This window comes from Pinus tabuliformis, chromosome Q (genome assembly GCF_031772625.1).
Source record: "Pinus tabuliformis cultivar Carrire ecotype Pingquan chromosome Q, CPIR1, whole genome shotgun sequence".
In the NCBI taxonomy this organism is placed as follows: Eukaryota; Viridiplantae; Streptophyta; class Pinopsida; order Pinales; family Pinaceae; genus Pinus; species Pinus tabuliformis.
In genome coordinates, this window is record NC_142296.1 from 574,497,825 (window position 1) to 574,517,367 (window position 19,543).

General features: G+C 35.3%; 1 protein-coding gene across 1 annotated transcript; it reads right to left on the bottom strand.

Annotated features, from left to right (window-relative positions):
* Window positions 1-9,090: 9,090 nt before the first annotated feature.
* On the bottom strand, window positions 9,091-9,498 carry LOC149220747 (short-chain dehydrogenase reductase 2a-like). Its single transcript, XM_089387192.1, has one exon. The coding sequence runs from the start codon at window positions 9,496-9,498 to the stop codon at window positions 9,091-9,093; it is 408 nt and encodes a 135-aa protein (XP_089243318.1).
* Between the last annotated feature and the right edge of the window lie 10,045 nt (window positions 9,499-19,543).

Below are 19,543 nucleotides of genomic sequence, written 5' to 3' on the forward strand. Positions count from 1 at the left end.
AATCCCACCAATTGTGAAATCCTGAAAACTGTTTAACGCTGCTAAATTTTGAATGGGATCTAAAATTTGACTTTCTCCAAATTGAATGAAGTTGGAACCACTCTGAAACAAGATGAAACAATTAATTTTAATATTAAAAATTTAAGTAAAAGTTGACATTATCCTTGTCTTTCTTTTTCAAAAAGGAAAGATAAGGAGAAGCTCAACTTTTACTCTAACTTTAAAAATTAAATATTACCATTAAATACTAGGGTTAGGTTTCATAGGGCCCTAGGGTTAAGATATTTTCTTTTTCATTTTAAGTATTTTTTATTAAAAAAATAATATTTGGTGGTCATTAGCTATTTTTCACTACACTCTTCGAAATTGGTCAATTTAGTAGAGAACTAGTCACTTTGGTGTTTTAAGGTCAATTCAATACAATACCAAACTTAGCCAATTTGAACCATCAAACTAGACTAGTACAACTCTAAAACCATTAGGACCAACCAATTCCACTAGTTCTAGGCTAGTTCCAATAAGAGTGTGCCATTCTCATCTTTGTCTCAAGTCATTTTCTTGGATCCTTTCAGGAATGGTGATTTGGAGAGTGCCATAAATTGTCGGACTATTGTGAGCACCTACGATCATAAGTAGTTAAGCCTTAACAAACATAAATTTGAAATGAACTAGTACATACCTCCCAAAACATATTTAGTGAGGAAGTGCATGCAAGGAACTATTACAGACCTCCCAAGATAGTTAGTGAGGATGTGCATGACCAAAAAGCATCAAAAAAAAATTATCCACCCTCAAAAACCCTGCACAAAACATTGAAGTGTGGTGCAAAACAAACTGATGATAGGCTATTAATGCTACCAACAACCATTCCCTCTCTAATTTCACAAGAATCAAGCTACCTCCTCCACTATGGTTATAGTAAGTTCTTGGAACTATGTGAGCTACAAGAAATTAAAATTTCCTTGGAATCTCCACCAATATTAGGGAACTCGACTTCTATGCATGCGCCAACTATTTTGGGTCGATTGATAATTTAACTAGATGATCACTGAGTTTGACTGAAGTCCCACTGCTTAAATGAACTTCCACTAGTTCCTCCAAAAGCTGGAACTAGTTTAACTGACAACAACCTCAGTTAATTGACCTTTATTGCTACAAATTAGCAATCACATATTCATAAATAAACTCTAACTCCTCCAACTAGAATTTACTGAGTAAACTAGGCGACACAAGCCATGTCACACAAGTTACCATCATCCAAGTTGTCCGTTGATGTGAAAGTTCAAACTTTCTCAATTTAATCAAGGAAAAATCAAATTGAGAATTTCTTGTTGCATTTTTCAACACATAGTTCACTGGAATGTATTACTTTCACTATGAACTTGGCATAGTTCACATGTTAAGTTCATAAGGTTTTTGGATGATGTGGTTCTGTGTGTTGTGTATATAAAGAATAGGTTTCCATCTCATGCTATAAAAAAAAATACTCCCTATGAAATGTGGTATGGCCACATTCCTTCGGTGAGGCATCTCAGGGTTTTTTGTTCCTCTTGTTATGCCTTCATAGCTAACGAACAGAGAAACAAACTTAGTGCAATGATTCACAAATGTATCTTCTTTCGGTACTCATACCTCCAAAGCACACCATCTCTATGATGAAGTCAATAAGAAGTTTATAATATCTAGAGATGTGATCTTTCTTGAGTCTTCCAAGACTAAAAATGTTGTTGAGCGAGAGCTTAATCGCTTGGATAGATTTCAACATGCAAAGTGTTTTCAAGATTTTGATAGTGAAATTCCACATCTTGTTCTCTTAGCTCTATACTTGCTATGAAGAGCCTTGAAGAAATCAGGTTGAAGGAAACTCCTTCCCCTGCTTTGTCAGGAAAGAGCTAAGAGACTACTAGTAGCAGGTAGTCAAATCTCACAAGTAGTGAGGGTACATGCAAGACACAAAGCAAGGCTTAATGCAAAGGAGTAATGCAAAGGAGTGTCCTAACTATATACATATAATCAAACATCTTCCATCCCACTTAGGTTGCCTTGCATCATGCCTGTTTAGTCATAAGATCATGTTGGCCACAACCCCTATAGCTTAAATAAACAAGTGGTAATACTATTCATCTTCTAAGCTATGTAATAAACAAGCCAAAGGGAGCAAGACATGTAGAGGAAACACATGGAATGACTTTCAGTGCTTGCAACCATGAATGTGATGGAAGACGGAATGATACAACAATGATAAGTAGTCCTTTAAGTTCCACTAAGAAGTCTATTTCAAAAGATGTGCTTTGTTTTCCATACCTACCCTCCAAAGGGTTATGCATCAGATGCAGTCTTCATGCAATCCTAATATTCTATCATACCTTAGGTTCCTTGGTATGCTCATCTTTCTCCTCAGCTCCTTAAGAGTCATCTAGCATGTCATCCTTCTTCGTGGCCCTTGAGAGACATAATTGTGTAGTTTCAGCGTGAAGTGATTGTTGTGGGATGAGGCCTTGGGAGGACACATCTACGCTGTTTTAGGATGCAAGGCAAAATGGGTAGTCAACGGACAAAACTACATAGTTTCTGGAGACAATGGGTTCTGACTAAGGGAAGGACATTGGAGGCGCAGTTTTGAATGCTAAGGGAGGTTGGGATTTCTGTGCATTGGATAGTTCAAGTAGGCAAGGGAAAAGGTTGAGGGTTACAGATGTGAAGTACACAGTTCAGGAAAGTTGGATGAGGCTAGGTTGCTAGGGAAACTCCAAAATTTGGCTAAGTTTGGGATCAATGGAACTGATGTGAAAAATGATAAAAATTGACTATGATCACACACTTGAACACTTAACGATACACCATAGACCATCTAGAACATATAACACATACTTCGCTTAATGCAACAAGCTTTGTGGCAGCCTATGACAAGTGCGGCTCCGATAATAGACTTTGGGAGGATAAAGGAGACAATTATTTAATAGTGTGTGAAATGAGTGTCAAACATGTCTATGTGGTGAGGAAAACCCATTCTCACAAATATTTCCCCTTGAAGAAAAACAAACCTCCCTTTGCATGACTAGCAATAACCACCATGCCCAAAGATGACACATTCTATGTAAAGATAAAAACATGAATGACTATTAAGATTGAAAAGGGGAGCTTGAGATCATCAACTTACCAATAAGTAACTAAGGAACGATCGGTAAAAGTATCCATAGTAGGCTCTAAAATTTAAGTGTAGGCTAAAATTTTGGAGGGTGTTGCAGCCATTACAACAAAGCCTTCACCTTCTTGCTAGTTTCTTTCTCAACCAGTGCCTTGAATTATACGAACTTCGAGAATGTCTCATCTTTCTTGCGCATGAAGAAGATCCAACACTTCCATGAGAAGTCATCAATAAAAGTGATAAAATATTTGTGTATGGCAGTGGAGGTTGTCCAGAAAGGTCCATAAACAACATAGTGGATCCTTTCTATGACTGCATGTGCTTAGTTGTCTCGATCATGGAATGTGGATTTTATGTACTTCCCCAACATACATCCTTTGCATACATCCTACTGCTTAACTGATCCTTTAGGGAGGCCGTTGGTTATTCGTTTTATAATATTCGAGGTACCATGAGGCAAATGGTTAAGTATTTTGTGCCAAAGTTCATCAGAATCGCGACCTGCACTTTATCTGCCTTAGTGCCTAATGCAGCATAGTCTTCCAAATCTAGCTTATATAGGTTATTCACATGAACCGCGATCTACTTTTCCTATCCCATGGCTATGTGTCTCGGGAATGCTTTTCCTTTGTTGAAGATCACTTCACAACCATGGTCTTCCAAAACTGCAACAAAGATGAGATTTTTCTTTAGGCCTAGAACAAACATGACATCCTTGAGCCTGAGAGGGGATCCTGACTCCCTCTGAAAGGTGATTCTACCAATGCCAGTCACATTGTACCTTTTTTCATCCCCTAGCTTGATATGCATATAGAGATCTTTCTCCTCCAGGTCACTGAAAAAATATTTACACCTTGTCATCTGGAACGATGAACTTGAGTCCAAGTACCACACACTACCCATCATTGTGCTAGACATGCATATGATAAGGTTAAAGTCAAGCTCCAGCTATGAAGCCAAGGTTTAACCTACTGCCCTTCCTAAGGTCTTCTTTCATGCATTTTTGTGTGGACACTTCATGGCATAGTTCCTGCATTCATGACAATGGAAGCATTTAATTTTGGACAGATCTTTGTTTTTCCCCCTTGACTAGATTCTGGTTTGGTTTGAGATTTATTCCCTTTTCCCTTATTTCCCTTTCAAACCAATTGAAAGTTTTATTAATCCTCTCCCTTGGGTGAGGTCCCATCTCTGGTATTTCATCTTATTTTGTCCTATACCAAATCAAACCTTGAGTTTTATCAATTCGGTAATTTCTCTCTTCCATTCACTGAATCTTAATAACTATGCCAGCCCTTGGGAAGGCTCAGAAGGGCTAGTCTTACCAAGACATCCTCTGAAACAATAACACCAACTATTGCAAGCTCATAATGAACTTGTGTGAACCTGCTTAGATATTGTGGGATAGTGTCATTCTTTTACATCTTGATATTTCAAAGTTTATCCTTGAGCTCCAGCTTCCTGTGGTCACTACTATTTCGAAATAAATCTTTCAGTGTCTACCACATTGCTTAAGTATTTTATTTCCCATGGAGATTGATAACAATGTGGTCTCGTACTCCCTCCAATAGGTCTCGTACTCGCTCCAATAATATTCTCCTCGCCTTGGTTACATCTTTCTTCAACTAAGCAAGGTTTTCGACATCAAATTTTGCTAGTTTTGCAACATCTCCCTTGATGTATTCTAGAAATCCATTGTCATTGAATACATCCTCCACACGATCCTTCCATGCAATGAAATTAGAGTTTCTTTCCAAGGAATACTCTAGCCTCAACCCGTTGAAGATCATATTCTCAGCTCTGAAGCGATCTGGCTCCACTGAATTGCAAATTTGAACGTCCTAAGAAAAAACTTTGAAACTCTTGCTCTAATACCATGTAGAAATTATGGTGTAGATTTTCAACTGCTCATGAAGTTTTTATCAAAATTACAAGACACAAACCTAGTCTACTACACTATGTAAGTTAATTCCCAATTTAGAACAAAGATTTCAGACATGCAATAAGAAATAACGCACATGCACACGATATTTTTCTTGGGGAAAGCAATCTGGTAAAAACCCCATTGTATTCTTGCATTAATCTGATGAACAAAGATGTATTAAAATTTCTTTTCTCAACTGAGCACAACCTGCAAGTGAATAACCTCTCTCTCTACTCACTAAGAAGCTTTGACCCAGACTTAGTCAATTTTTACCTTTACTTGAGCCCCTATTTCCTTGCGTAATTCCTTGAGAAATTATGGCCCTATTATTTAGGAATTTTCCCAAAATGGATTGTGCAATTCCCAAGGTTGATCATCTGATTTCATGCAACACCTATACACTCAAGACTAGTTTACAACTGATGTTACACTACCTTGGAATATCCACCACAACTGGGGAACTCGAATTCTTTGCATGCACTAGATATTTTGGGATGATTGATAAGTTAACTAGATGATCACTGAGTTTGAATGAAGTCCCACTGCACAACTAACCTTCCATGAGTTCCTCCAACAGTTAGAACTAGTTTAATTGAATACAACTTGAGATAACTAACTTTGATTGCTACAAATTAGCAATAAAAAATGCTTAACTAAACTCTAACTCCTCTAACTCAAATTTACTAAGTAAACTAGGTGACACAAGCCATGTCACACAAGTTAATTACATCCAAGTTGTATGCTCATGTGGAAATTCATTTTTTCTCAATTTAATGAAGGAAAAATCAAATTGAGAATTTCTTGCTACATTTTTCAACAATCCTTCATGTGAATCTAATCCATGTTGTCGATGACAGTCAGGAGTTCCAGCACAATAATGTGCCGATAATAGAAACCAACAGATAGAAGTAGCATTCATAATAAATGAAACTGTCAAAAAAAACATTAAAACACAATTGCTGGAGACCCCGAAAAGTACTCCAACTATGATACTGCTTATCCACGTTCAACAAAAGTTCCTCCATCACTCCTCCCATGAAGCACACCTATGTTGTCGGCCTCCATCGCCCTAAATCCCATCGGTTTCTTCCAACCTCCATCGCTCCACTTCCTGAAGAACCCATCAATAACGTAAATACAGACTCCTAATCCTTTACCTTTACCTTTCTTTACTAGTGCCTCGTATTGAAAATTTGAAGAAAAAAAATTTCTTTTGTCTTAAAAATTTGTCTTAAAATCCCCCTCCATGTAGTAGTGCCAAATGCAACCATAGACAAGTTTTCTCTAATCATATCAGCATATATGAAAGGGATAGAAGAGGAATTGATGCCCGAGAAATCTTGTGAGTAAAAGTTGTCGCATTCTTCTTGGTCGGCCACCTCGACAAAACAAAGATCCCAACAAATTGTTGTATTTATATATGATAACATGAATGGTAAGTGAAATAACAACCTCAGTATAGACACAAGACAGTAGTAGCCTACACGCTGACGAACTTAGGGCGGACTTAGGGTGCATTGTCAAAGTCAATTTTTCAATTGTTAAATAATGTTGTCTTAAATTGATATGATTTTATCTTAATTGTTAATTGTCTTAAATAGGTTTCATCTAAAGTGGCCATTGTCTTAATTATAAAGTTTTGCCTTAAACTACTTTTGTCTTAAATATAAAGTTTTGTCTCAAAATATTTGTCTTAAATATGCAGTTTTGTCTTACAATATTTTTGACTCAAACTGTTTTTGTCTTAAAGTTTATATTCAAGACAATTCAATTGACATTAAATTTTAATGTAAAATAACTAAAATAAAAAGTGACTTTTTAAGACAAAAGATTTCTCTTGTCTTAAAAAAATGTCTTAAAAGTGCCCTTGGTGTAGTAGTGTAGGGAGGAGGAAGTCACTGAAGGTGCATTTTGGGGAAATCCTGTACGCATAATCTAGGATTTTAGGGCTAGCAGTCATGGGAGTGTGCGACATCTATGGGCTGAGCAATGATGTGTCTAATGGGTGAACTCTTGCATTTGCAAGTTTCTTTGGGTAAGTTATGTTGTGTAGCTTGGTTCCACTTTCTGTTCATTTCTTGATCTAGTCCTGACAGTGGCCTATTGGAGTGGGACTTTTGTTGTTTCTTAGTGGTGTATGTTGGATTGGGCACTTCTAGGCCCAAGCCATTCATTGACTATAGACTATGGGAATTGCATGGAAAATATTAGTTTTCCTGTGTTGGTTAGGTTGGGCGGGGGTGTGCGATGCTATCTTTGGTGAGTTGAGGAGACCACTACATGTGGTAGGTAGTGGCGGAGCTAGAGCTCAATTCTAGCCATGTGGATGTCAGTGGGAAGAAGTCTTTTTACACTTGTTAAAAGGGCTAGGGGCATGAGGCTTGTGCCTATGTTGTCGGGTGCCTAGCGGGGTGCGAAAGAGTGGCGATTGAAGATGGGGGTGGAAGTGTTGAGTTAGAGGGTGAGATGGCTCTGGACCAAGCCCCTTCCCTAGGTATTGTGTACTGACCTCCTACTTTAGAACACTTAGACTCGTAGTTGCAGCAGATTATGGGAGTGTCGGAAGAAATGAGACTGCAAAGGCGTGATCAGTGCAACAAAGTCATTTCCTTCTTGAACGATCTACAAGAGAACCAATTGGAGATCCTATTCTATTTGGGCTCCATGAGAAGGAGCCAACGCCACACCAATTTACTTGGATTGGATAGAGGTATGTTTAGCTCATGTGGAGCTCCATGCTCATAGTGGCTCCTCACCCTCCGAATGTGCTTGGTGCAGGTCATGCTCTTGATATAGCTCATGTTCCCTTATGGATACTCGATGTCTTTTAATTCTCTTTGTTTTCTAGGTCGTGTGGTCTTTCTACTTTTTGATATTTTGTAAAGCTTGGCAGGTTGTACTCAGGTTTTGGTTTGCTCTTTTGGCTAGCGAATTTGGTCGAAGTGAAGCTAGGAGAGAAAAGGCTATCATGTATATCTTTTTTACAATTTTGATAAATGAATAAAACATCTTCAATCTTTTATATATATATATAGATTTATGAATTTTTTAAATCAATCATAATTAAATATAATCAAACACAATATAATTAATCAAAAATATATATAATATCGAACTTATTTTATCAATTAAAATTATCTTCAATATATTAAATAGTCATATATAATTAACTAAACAATTATATATTATTAAAATAATAATATTTTAAATAATTAAAGATATAGTCAATGATACCAATAATATTTATATATAGTTTTGAGTAATGATAATGATTTATTTAAATTAAACCATTTAACAGATTAAACCATTTGAATTTATGATTTTAAAATTTCTTATCAAATTTAGGCCAAATTGAAAAAAAAAAATTATTATTTAAAAAACCATGTTATTTATTATTTTAACTGCTTAATAATAAATTACTTAATAAAAAATATTATTATATATTATTTAACCTACTTACTTATAAATAAATAATGAGGAAAAATATTATTGTATTAATATACTATATATAATATTAGAGATATTTAAATATTTTTAAATACTTATTAAATATATATATAATTTTCCCCATAACATATATAAATAAAAATATATATTTTTAATATATTATATATACATTTAATAACATTTACGGGAAAATTTGTTATGATAAAATTTTCTGACTATGAAAAGGAAAATATATATATATGTAATTTTAGGGCTAGGATTCGAGAGGCCTTTCTATTTAGATTTTGATGCTTTAGAAGGAAGCGTACAAATACTGGACTATATCAAGTAAAAACTTGTTCAGTCCGAATTCGAAGCACACAAAGATACCTGTGCAACTGTGATTTTCAGGACTTCTGAAGCACGGATTCGTCATCTACAAATAGACTCCTCCCATCACATCTCACCCTTACATGGTCAAAACAAATATTTTAGGATTCCAATGTTAAAGCCACGGAAATCGTGAAGAGAAATTATTAAAATAACCTGAACAAAGGCACGCTAAGGGATACCGCAGTAACAGAACATGGGATTATTGAGGAGGTAGCTGCCCATTTCTTTCGTTTTGGGATTTGCTGCAACTTCCGGCAGCTAAGTGATCGAAGAATGATTTAATAGGAACAAAATCCATAGAATTTGCAGTGGAGAAACCTTTGCAAGTCGTGAACGCCCCATCGATCACCAGATTATGGCCGCTGATGTAGCGGGCGTCATCGCTGCACAGAAAGAGGGCAGAGTTGGCAACGTCAATGGCTTCCAGAGTGACACCCTTCAGCTCCATCGTCTTCTCCAGCATCTCTTCCGCGGATCGTTTGTCGAAAGAGGGGAAACTTTTCTTCATGGCGTCGATCAACATGGGCGTCGGCACGCCCGCGGGTGAAACGCAGTTCACCCGGATGCCGTGCGGGGCCAGATCGATGGCGGCGTGGTTCGAAGCCATATAAGAAGGCCGTAGTCTTTAACGACTTTTTGAAAGCCTTTTCGGCGATTTTTTCCGGTGAAAATCCGGCAGTAATTTATTGAAATCCAAGTTTCATAACTAGTTTCTGCACAATGAAAGAGTCCCAGGGGTTTTTCAGGGCGCTGAATCCGAATATGCAGTTAAAAAACCATTTTAACTGCAACAAATCATGATTTCATCTCAATTTCTTCCGCCGGATTCCGTCACTGGAATCTCAAAAAGTCGCATTATAGACAACTCCTATAAGAAGTGCCGTTGGGCATCGCGATTCGCCATTCCCGCCGCCATGCTGCATGTCATAAGCACGGAGCCGCGTGCTTCGTGCACAGATACGCTCCGGCAACCCTTATCCCGATTGCAGGTTCTTGGAATCCGCTTAGGTGGCCCGCTCGGGCCCACCTCTCGGCCTCCGTTTACATAGACGGACGTTGGAAATTGTTTGTGGTCGGAAACTTTCACTGCCGGAAACCCTGCGGTAACTTTCGGGTGGTACGAGATCGAGGAGAAGGTAGCAGGCACGGAAAGGGCTAACAAGCTTGCTATCCGGCATTAAATGTCCGCTTAGCTGCAAGCTCGATAGCTATATAGCTTTCGGTGGAAACGGAGTGTTCGGAAAGCACCGCGCGCGTCTGTTTTATATGGCTATCGAGCTTGCAGCTAAGCGGGCATTTAATGCCCGATAGCAAGCTCGTTAGCCCTTGCCTAAAAGGCACGGTGCCATCCATTGTAGAATCATTAAGACTCTGTCACTCGGATAGTTGATTAAAATGAAAAACATCCAGGAACATAAGATATGGTCATCCACCAAGGTTTCATTTTCAAATTCAAAAGTTCTGTGGACCACAATGTAGTTGCCTCCTCCCCCTTTAAAAAAAATTGAAATGCTCTGAATCTAGCATAAGCATGAGCCAACCTTTGCACCTCCACTAAGTGACTAAGCGACTCAGTGTAGGGAAAGTGTGGGGTTTTCTTTTTATTATCATTGGATACTTTTAAAGCTTCATTTTTTTCCATCTAAATGCTTTCGGTTGATTTTTCTATTTGAAATGTCTCTTACATATGGGAATGGATGGATATATGGGAATGGATGGATGTATTTGAGACTAATTAAAATTTTGTTTTTTACAATTTATTTTAAAAAATATATTTTTCAGAAAAGAAAAAATAAATAAATAAATTATAGGCAAGTTTCATCACTGCAAAGAGTAGGCGATTATCCTAGTACAAAATTGAATCTAAATGTTTAGAATGGAGCGTAATCTTTTAACGTGTTAGAAACTAAGCTACTTCAAGGGTTTTGGAATAGGATCTCATCAAGAAAGGTTATTGTTCATTATCTCGGTTCTTATGGTTCCACCTTTTCTCATATTACTTAGAAACTAAGCTACTTCAAAGGTTTTGGAATAGGATCTCATCAACAAAGGTTATTTTTCATTATCTTGGTTCTTATGGTTCCACCTTTTCTCATATTACTCTAACAATTTTTCCAATCTCGATGAACATTGCCCATAGAGTAATTGTTTGGATTTTAACTTATCGGTTGAATCTCTAAACTTCTTATCTCATATTACTATAACAATTTTACCAATATTGATGAACATTGCCCATAGAGTAATTGTTTGGATTTTAACTTATGGGTTGAATCTCTAAACTTCTTGATTGTATCATATAGTCTCAGTTATCAACCAAATTTAACAGGAAAGAAATGGCCAATGAATGTGGTAACATCAACATTTTTACAATTTCACTAAACCTAATTTACCATGGAAGAAATGGCCAACAAATGTGGAAACATCAATTTTCTTGACCATTTCACTTTGTTTAACCATTTCACTAAACCAAATATTCCATAGAAGCAACAGCCAACAAATGTGGAAACATCAATTTTCTTGACCATTTCAAGAAGGTGCATTTAAATGTCCCAATTTTGAGATAAGGTTGGTGTGGTTATGATGTGTTGTAGTAGGTACTCTTTTGAATAGTCAAAATTAGTCTATCTACATATTTTCAATATATTCAATAACAATTTTTTTTGAAGTAGCTAGTGGATTTCAAAAGATCTCTTAGAGAAGCAATTTTAATTATAACTGAAAACATGAGTACCAATGAAAATTATTAAAAAAACCTACCTTCAAATAAAAAATAAAAAGAATAGTCTCTTATAAATGTATCTTTTAAAATTATTTGAGTAATGAATGGATATTATTAGATACCATTAAAGTTTTTTACGGTTAAACCAATATTTTTTATACTTTGAAGTTTTTTATGATTTATGACTAGAGTTTGATAACCATTATCTTATTGTTAATCATTATCATGCTCATTTGAGCTTCTATATTGTGCATGCAATGCAATATTTAATATGCATTCTAAGTCTTTTATGTGAAGCTTTAAATTAACCTTTTATCCTATGTGTATGGGGCCAATATAATTGTGAATTTTTTCATATACATTTTGTTACTTTCTAATGTTTTTTACTAACTTTGAATTATATTAATGTTTTGAAAATGATGCTAAAAAAAATTGGGTGTTTTTATTTCATTTTTTCGAAATTTTAAAAATAAAAATAGTTTTTTATTTTTTTTTATGGAAAAATGTTAATTATCATCCAGAATGGGATGTATCTTGGGAAGTTTAATTCCCCTAAAATAGCTTTCATCCTCAATCTTCCCATAAGGTTTGAACCTAAACTAGCCAAGACTACATCACATACTAACCAATTAAACTACAACTCAAAAGTATGTCATATATCACCATTAATCTATATTAGAATATTCCATAAACTAATAAGATATGTTTTGTTCAATGCAGAGTACATAAATATTTCATATTTCGTATATTTATTATATTATAGATATTTTAATTTTTAATTTATTTTTTATTAATTTCAAATTATTTAAACATTTAAGATTATATTTTAATTTAAATGAATATTATTTTTGAAATATTATTTAAATTTTAAAAATTTATATAAATTTTAATATATTTAAAATTTTTATTTACATTTTTATTAAGAAGGTTGAAAATTTTTGTTTTATTTATAATGTTATATAAATATTACGATTTATCTTTTAGATATTATTATTCTAAAAATCAAAATCAGGAAAGATAATATATATATATATATATATATATATATATATATATATATATATATATATATAATAATTATATTATTAGTTTAAAAATGTTTTTTAATTTAAATTAGTTTTATTGTTTTTAATAAATTGAATTATTGTTCCTAGTAAATTGAATGTGCATTTGCAATTTTAAAATTTATACTTGTAATAATTTTGGTTTATAAAATTAAATTTTTAATGTTGATTCAGTATAAATAAATATTAACTATTATTATTATTATTATATGGGGTATTTTTTTATGTAACTATTATTTATATTAAATATGAGTTTTTATTATATAAATATATTGATGCTTAAAATTTATTATTATGGTATTTATTTATTTTGAAAACTGTCAAAAACCTCTCTCTGGGTTCTTTCTGCACCTAATTTCGTCAAAAACTGAGAAAGTTATGCTTGTTACAAGTTTTTCCCAATTTCCATAGCTAACCATCCTACAATTCGGCCCAAACCTGGCTTGAGCACCCCAAACCCAGAACCAGTGCATAAACCTAGCCTACAATCCTGTCGTCAGGTGAAATTGTCACACAGTTAAACTATCCATTAACCTCCCAATTCCAAAATTTATGATCGTATGGGGGCCACGTGCCCAAGGGTCGGGGCTAACCGCATGCCCCCGCCAGACAGGCCCCCAACACGTTGCATCATGGTCGTATGCGCCCATAAAACCTGGGCCTGGTGCCCACCTGGCTCATGCGCCCAAAACTCTGTAGACCGCGGTCATGTGATGAGTTATATGACCTAGGGCTAGCTCGGCTGCAAGCACCTAGGGCTAAGCCCCCTTCTACTCTGTGTTGGTGGTCGTATTGGCCGCATGTGGCCCGGGGCTGGCCCCCTCCGCTCTCCGCCCGCAGTTTTGTGTTATGGCTCTAGTGTGGTTTCATGGTGTGGGCATTGGGACTGTGGGTCGGGGCTAAGCCCTAGCCTTAGGCTCCCTCCGCCACGGTCCTATGGTGTGGCATGTGGAAATGGGCTAGGGCTTAGCCCTGGCCCCTTCCCCCATTATATTTGTGCTACCACTATAAATATAACCCATGAATAATATGGATAAGAAACAAATGAATAGTGCGGTGGTATGGCTTGTTGCTGTTAGGTGGTATGTCTTGAGTTCGATTCCCATGGGGTGCTTAGACCCCATACTAAATTTCACTGCACATTTCAGAGGCCACGTGGAAGCTAGCCATTGGCCCATGTGGCCCTCCATCATTGGACCACATCAACGACCCCACAACCAATCAAAAACTAAGAAATTTTGACCAACCATATTGAGACACATGGTGAAAAACCATTGGCCCACAAACACATAGTCAATTTCTGAGTCACCTACCTAGTCAACGTACATACTACTGACTAGGTGTACCTGCAACCAATATTACAAACATTTTAGTTGTTTGACAAATCGATTAGAATGCGATATTGGGAGCATACGATATCGGTTTTGAGTGAAACGTGTTATGTTGGATTTAGGATGACGAGATATTCACTTTGGCACCAATTTTGATAACTTTTGAACACTTTGAATTTTGAGAATTGTATTGATCCCCTGGATCATGATGACAGATAATAGTGGAGAGTTTTGCAAGAAGGAATTCAAAAGTGTTTTGAAAGAAGTGTGGTATAGCATGGTCGAATATTACTCCATACAAACCTCAATAAAATGGAGTTACAGAAAGGATGAATAGGATGTTGATTGAAAATGAAAGAAGCATTCTTAGTGGCATTGGATTAGGGTAGGAGTCCTGGGTAGAGGAAGTGGATACCACATGTTACTTCTTTAACAAGTCATCTTCATCAGTGCTGGAGGATAAGACTCCACATGAAGTATGGAATCGTAAGAAATCCTCTCTTTCACATCTCAAGGTGTTTGGCTGCAATGCATATGTACATGTTCCACAGGAGAAAAGAACCAAGTTGAATAGTAAATCTAAAAGGTGCATATTTATCCCATATTTATTTGATGTAAAGATGGTTTAAAAGGTTATAAGCTTTGGAACCCAGAAACAAGGAAGGTTTGTACTATCATGATGTGGTACTTAGAGAGGTGAAGGATGTTATGAAACAGGAAGTCCTATCAAAGGAAAATGAATGATAGAAGTAGAGTTTGAACTAAATGAGGAAGAATCAAACTCTACAAGAGAGAAGATTAGTTCAAGAAAGAAGGAAGCTAGAGAGGTATAGTCCATCTAATTTTTCAATTTTTTTATTTATTTTTTTCTAATGATGATCCTAGACCTATCAGGGAGGTAGTGGATTCAAAGGATGGAAAACTCTAGAAGAAGGCCATGATGGAAGAAATAGTAGCCCTAAACAAGAATGATGCGTGAGATTTGGTAGAACTACTGGCTGGAAGAAAATCGATTGGTGATAAATGGGTGTTTAAGAAGAAGATGAATGTTGAAGGAAAAGTGGAGAAGTACAAAGCTCGATTAGTAGTGAATGTTTATTCATAGGTGTCATGAATTGATTTTGGTGATATTTTCTCTCATGTTGCCATGTTAGCTTCTATTATATTACGTTTATCTATTTCTACTACTCTATATATTGAGGTAGAACAAATGAATGTGAAGACAACATTCCTACACGGGGATATGGAAGAAGAGATCTTCATGAAGCAACCAGAAGGATTTTCATTGAAGGGTAAGAAAGAATGGGTATGCAGGTTAAATAAGTCTTTCGATAGGTTAAAGTAATCACCAAGGATGTGTTATTAGAAATTTGATACATATATGCAAGGACTTGGTTTCACAAGGAGAAAAGCGAATAACTTTGTGTATTTTAAAATAGTTGGTGATAGTGTTATTTATTTGGTCTTACATGTGGATGATATACTGCTAGTTATAAATGATAAATAAACTATCTAGGATGTGAAGACCTAGTTGTTCTCTAAATTTGTCATGAAGGATCTTGGTGCTGCAAACTTAACATTAGGCATGGAAATTAAAAGAGATCAATAAATGAGGAAGCTCTAGTTAAAATAGAGGAATTATGTCGAGAAAATATTGCAAAATTTTAATATGCAGGATAACAAACCAGTGAAGGTTCCTATTCATGTAGGTGTACAACTATCTGCGGAACAATGTCCCAAGACACAGGAAGAGGAAGGGGACATGTACATGTTTCATATGCAGGTGTAGTTGGTAGTTTGATGTATGCAATGGTATGTATCAAACCATACATTACACATGCAATGGGAGTATTGAGCAGGTTTATGTCAAAACTAGGGAAGGATCATTGGACAATAGTAAAGTAGGGCGTGGGACTAGTGATTATGGTCTGTGCTACCAAGTAAGACTAAAATTGGACAGAGTGTTGGACATATGCAGCTTTGTTTATGCATCCTAGGTTGGAGATTTGGATAAGATAAGATTTACAATTGAGTATGTGTTTAACCTATTTGGAGGAGCAGTCAGTTGGATAAGAAAGAGACAATATGTAGTGGCACTTCAAACTATAGAGGTTGAATACATGACAGCCACTCTTGAAATCCTAGAAATAGTTTGGTTGTAGATATTGTGTTTAGGTATGGGGTTGGTACAACAAGCTATAAGGATATATTGCGAAAAAAGAATATGCTCAAATTCCAAACAAAAATCCTACACACATAACTTGTTCCTACTTTCATCTTTAGTTGGAAAAATATAACATTAGAGGATGTTCTAAATTTCTAATTAGAGGGATGCACCCATGGAATCAGAAAACCCCTTTCAACTGAAGGATATTTATGTACCATAGTTTTTCTTTATTCTATAAATCACTGATGGAAGAAACATAGCAATCACTATTGGCAATAAATATCATAGTTGATAATAACTTATTACTTGTTGACAAAGTGGAACCAACAAAGCTAAAAGATATTTAGACTGCTTTTTTACTGACACCTCCTCCATTCCAATCAACGATAAAATGGCCTAAAAGCAAGCATGATGAGCATAAACATGAATACAATTTAACTAAAATGATAAATCGTTTACTTTTATGAAAAAAAAAAAAAAATGACAAAAATATATTAAAAAGTGGTACATGGAGCCTACAATAATTTAATAAAGGAAACAAGGATAATATCAAGAAGAAGAAGATGTAATCTTCCTACCTCAAATGTGTGACTCCCATCTTTGAAACCTTGTGTATTTTCTTTACGTGAGTTTGCATCAAGTTGGGTGAACCGAGATAATGTATAATGAAAACTCTTTTAATTGAAATACATTAGGAACCATTTCAATAGGTATTGAAACAACGATAGTGAACTCTTAAGAAATAAGTAGGTACTAAATATTGTACCTTCCAAACATAGTGCCTTCAAGAAAAGGATGTTACGAGGACCCAAACCCACAAAATTTCAAATATGAAAAGTATGATTTGTGCCCTTAATGATTTCGCATCCCTAATTAATAGATAAAATACTCGACCACTCACATCTTGCTTTAGATGGTGAATAGCCCTCTAATTGAGAAATGCAGGCAGGACCAAAGGAATATATTCAACATGTTGTTGGACAAAATGCACATAATGAGTGATTTCTTCTAGATATATAAGTGCAACAACTCGATGTAAATGGAAAGGAACTTGAGCTAATAAAAGCAGTTGAGATATCTCCCTAGTAGGCCCATTATCATTTTTCATTGTTTCCCCACTCACTCCTTCACCAACGACATAAAAAAAGTGAAATAGAAGCCTTGATATCTTCAAACCATGTTTCTTAGCTTGCAAGGGTCACAACCAATGTGTTCCTAATAAAAATTTGAGTTACATCAGGTGCCACGTGACTAATACTATGAAACAATTGAAACTAAAGTGTGTGATCTTCAACCATTTCTTCCTCCTCATCTTTTCCAATCGTGTCAGGTATGTTTAGAGGATCATGATACATTAGATCATAGTGAATTTGAGTTAGAATAACTTTCAATATTTGTTCAATGTGAACCATCTTCTTACCATTCAATGGAGAAGTGGATTTCATTTTGGATAAATAATTTGTCAAAAATTGTTGCGTATTAGAATCCCCATCCTCAGTCCCATACTGCATAAAATAAAATAATGAGGGCATAAATTCATCTAGAATTTCTGTAATAACTTCTTTCACTATGGTTGTTTCATTAGGAATTTCATTTGAATCAAATTTTTTAGCAGACTCTAAAACCTCTTTTGCAAATCCCGTAACAAGAGCACCAAGCCTTGAGGTGAATTCAAAATCTTGTTTTCCAAGCACCATGCCACATACTCGACCTACTTGTAACTATCTAAGAAGAAAAATCTTAGATTTTGGATCCATCCTCTTTCATATTATGGCAAAAATACAATTGGTTGCAGAACCTCTAAGCACTAAAGATCTTTGTTCTAACAAAATAAACTCAAATTATATAGGTATAAAGTTATCGTTAACTACAAGACTAATATTAATCCAAGTCACATAACTCTGTACTATTTCTAAAATAATTGAAGTTAACTTTGGCCTTGAATATTTGTAGAAAACTACCAAATCATACCACACTCTTACAATTTGAGGCACACATTGTTCTCTCATTACATATTTTATCTTAGAATGTCGATTACGTCAGAACTACGAGGATAATCCAAACTCTTCAACTCGTCATCAAACACAATAAAAATATAGAAAAACATTTCTATAACCATGGGACCTTTATTCACAAAAAATAGCAAATCTAGGAAAATCGATGGCCACCAGGTTGAATACAAGATAAAGATTAAAATGGAAAAAATTTGAGTCAGCTTATTTTCACAAAAACTAGTCTCTCTAATCCTAAACTCTAGTTATTCAAACCATTCTTGATTCCTTCCATATATAAGAAGGACGTGATAGAATTTTGGAATAAACAATTGTTCTTGGTGATCTAATGAACTATATCATAGCTTGATAATTTCTTCCAAACTCTACAAACACCATAACTGCACTTCTGCATTATTGCTAGCACTAAATCTTTGTATGCAAAGGTATGATATTGAAGGTGATTTTTTTACTTTTTGACAATAGGTTGTAGCTTGAGATTTCAATTGAGGATATATGCCACCAGTCTGAAAACTAGTGATTATTTCCCTCTCAAAATCATCCATGGATACGAAATTCAAACTCACTCTACAAAACTACTAAAAGATCAATATCCTCCAATACCTCAAGGAATCACTAGCTTCTTCAAAAGTTCAACTAGTTTGAATCCTTCCTAGGATGGTTATTATTATCTATGCCCTGCTATAGTTTAAATAAGTGATAGTTCTAGATGCACCGTGCTTTATGTACACAAAATTTCAACGAATTTGAGTAATTAAGCATGTGGGGTTTGGACTGAATCATGTGCATTCCTTTGCCAAGGGCACAGATGAGAAACCCACAGATGGGTTTAGAAATTTTAGATCTTTGGCTTCAATGAACTGTAATATAATAAAAAAATATGACTTATTATCACTTTTGTAACTAAAACATTTACTTCTCTTTGGAAAGGTTTTTGATGGAAAACCTATAGTTGGGCCTGTAACCTTTACGTTTTAGGCTTGAATGTACTCAGATATAATCATTTTTTTTGTATAGTGTAATTTTAGGGAATAAAGGAGGCTCAAATTGAATACTTTACTCTCTATCAAGGGTTTTGATGAAGAGCCTACAAATAACTCTTCAAGCTTTTACTTTTTTGTTTTTAATGTACTCAGATATAATAAACTTACATATATTTATTTGAGTTTGTTGAATTAAGGAGATTTTGTAACTAGTACCTTGAAACCCTATGGGAAATCTTTTTTCCTTAACCCTAAAAATGTTTAAGACGCTGCAAATGGATGTCAATGGAACTCTAGAACGATGGGCATTTAATGTGTAAAGGTATAAAATGATGGCCTGTTTAACAAACGTTTCTAAACATATTTCACCTCTCCA

Coding starts and splice junctions, on each gene's coding strand:
- LOC149220747 (XM_089387192.1), bottom strand. CDS start 9,498: ATGGCTTCGAACCACGCCGCCATCGATCTGGCCCCGCACGGCATCCGG.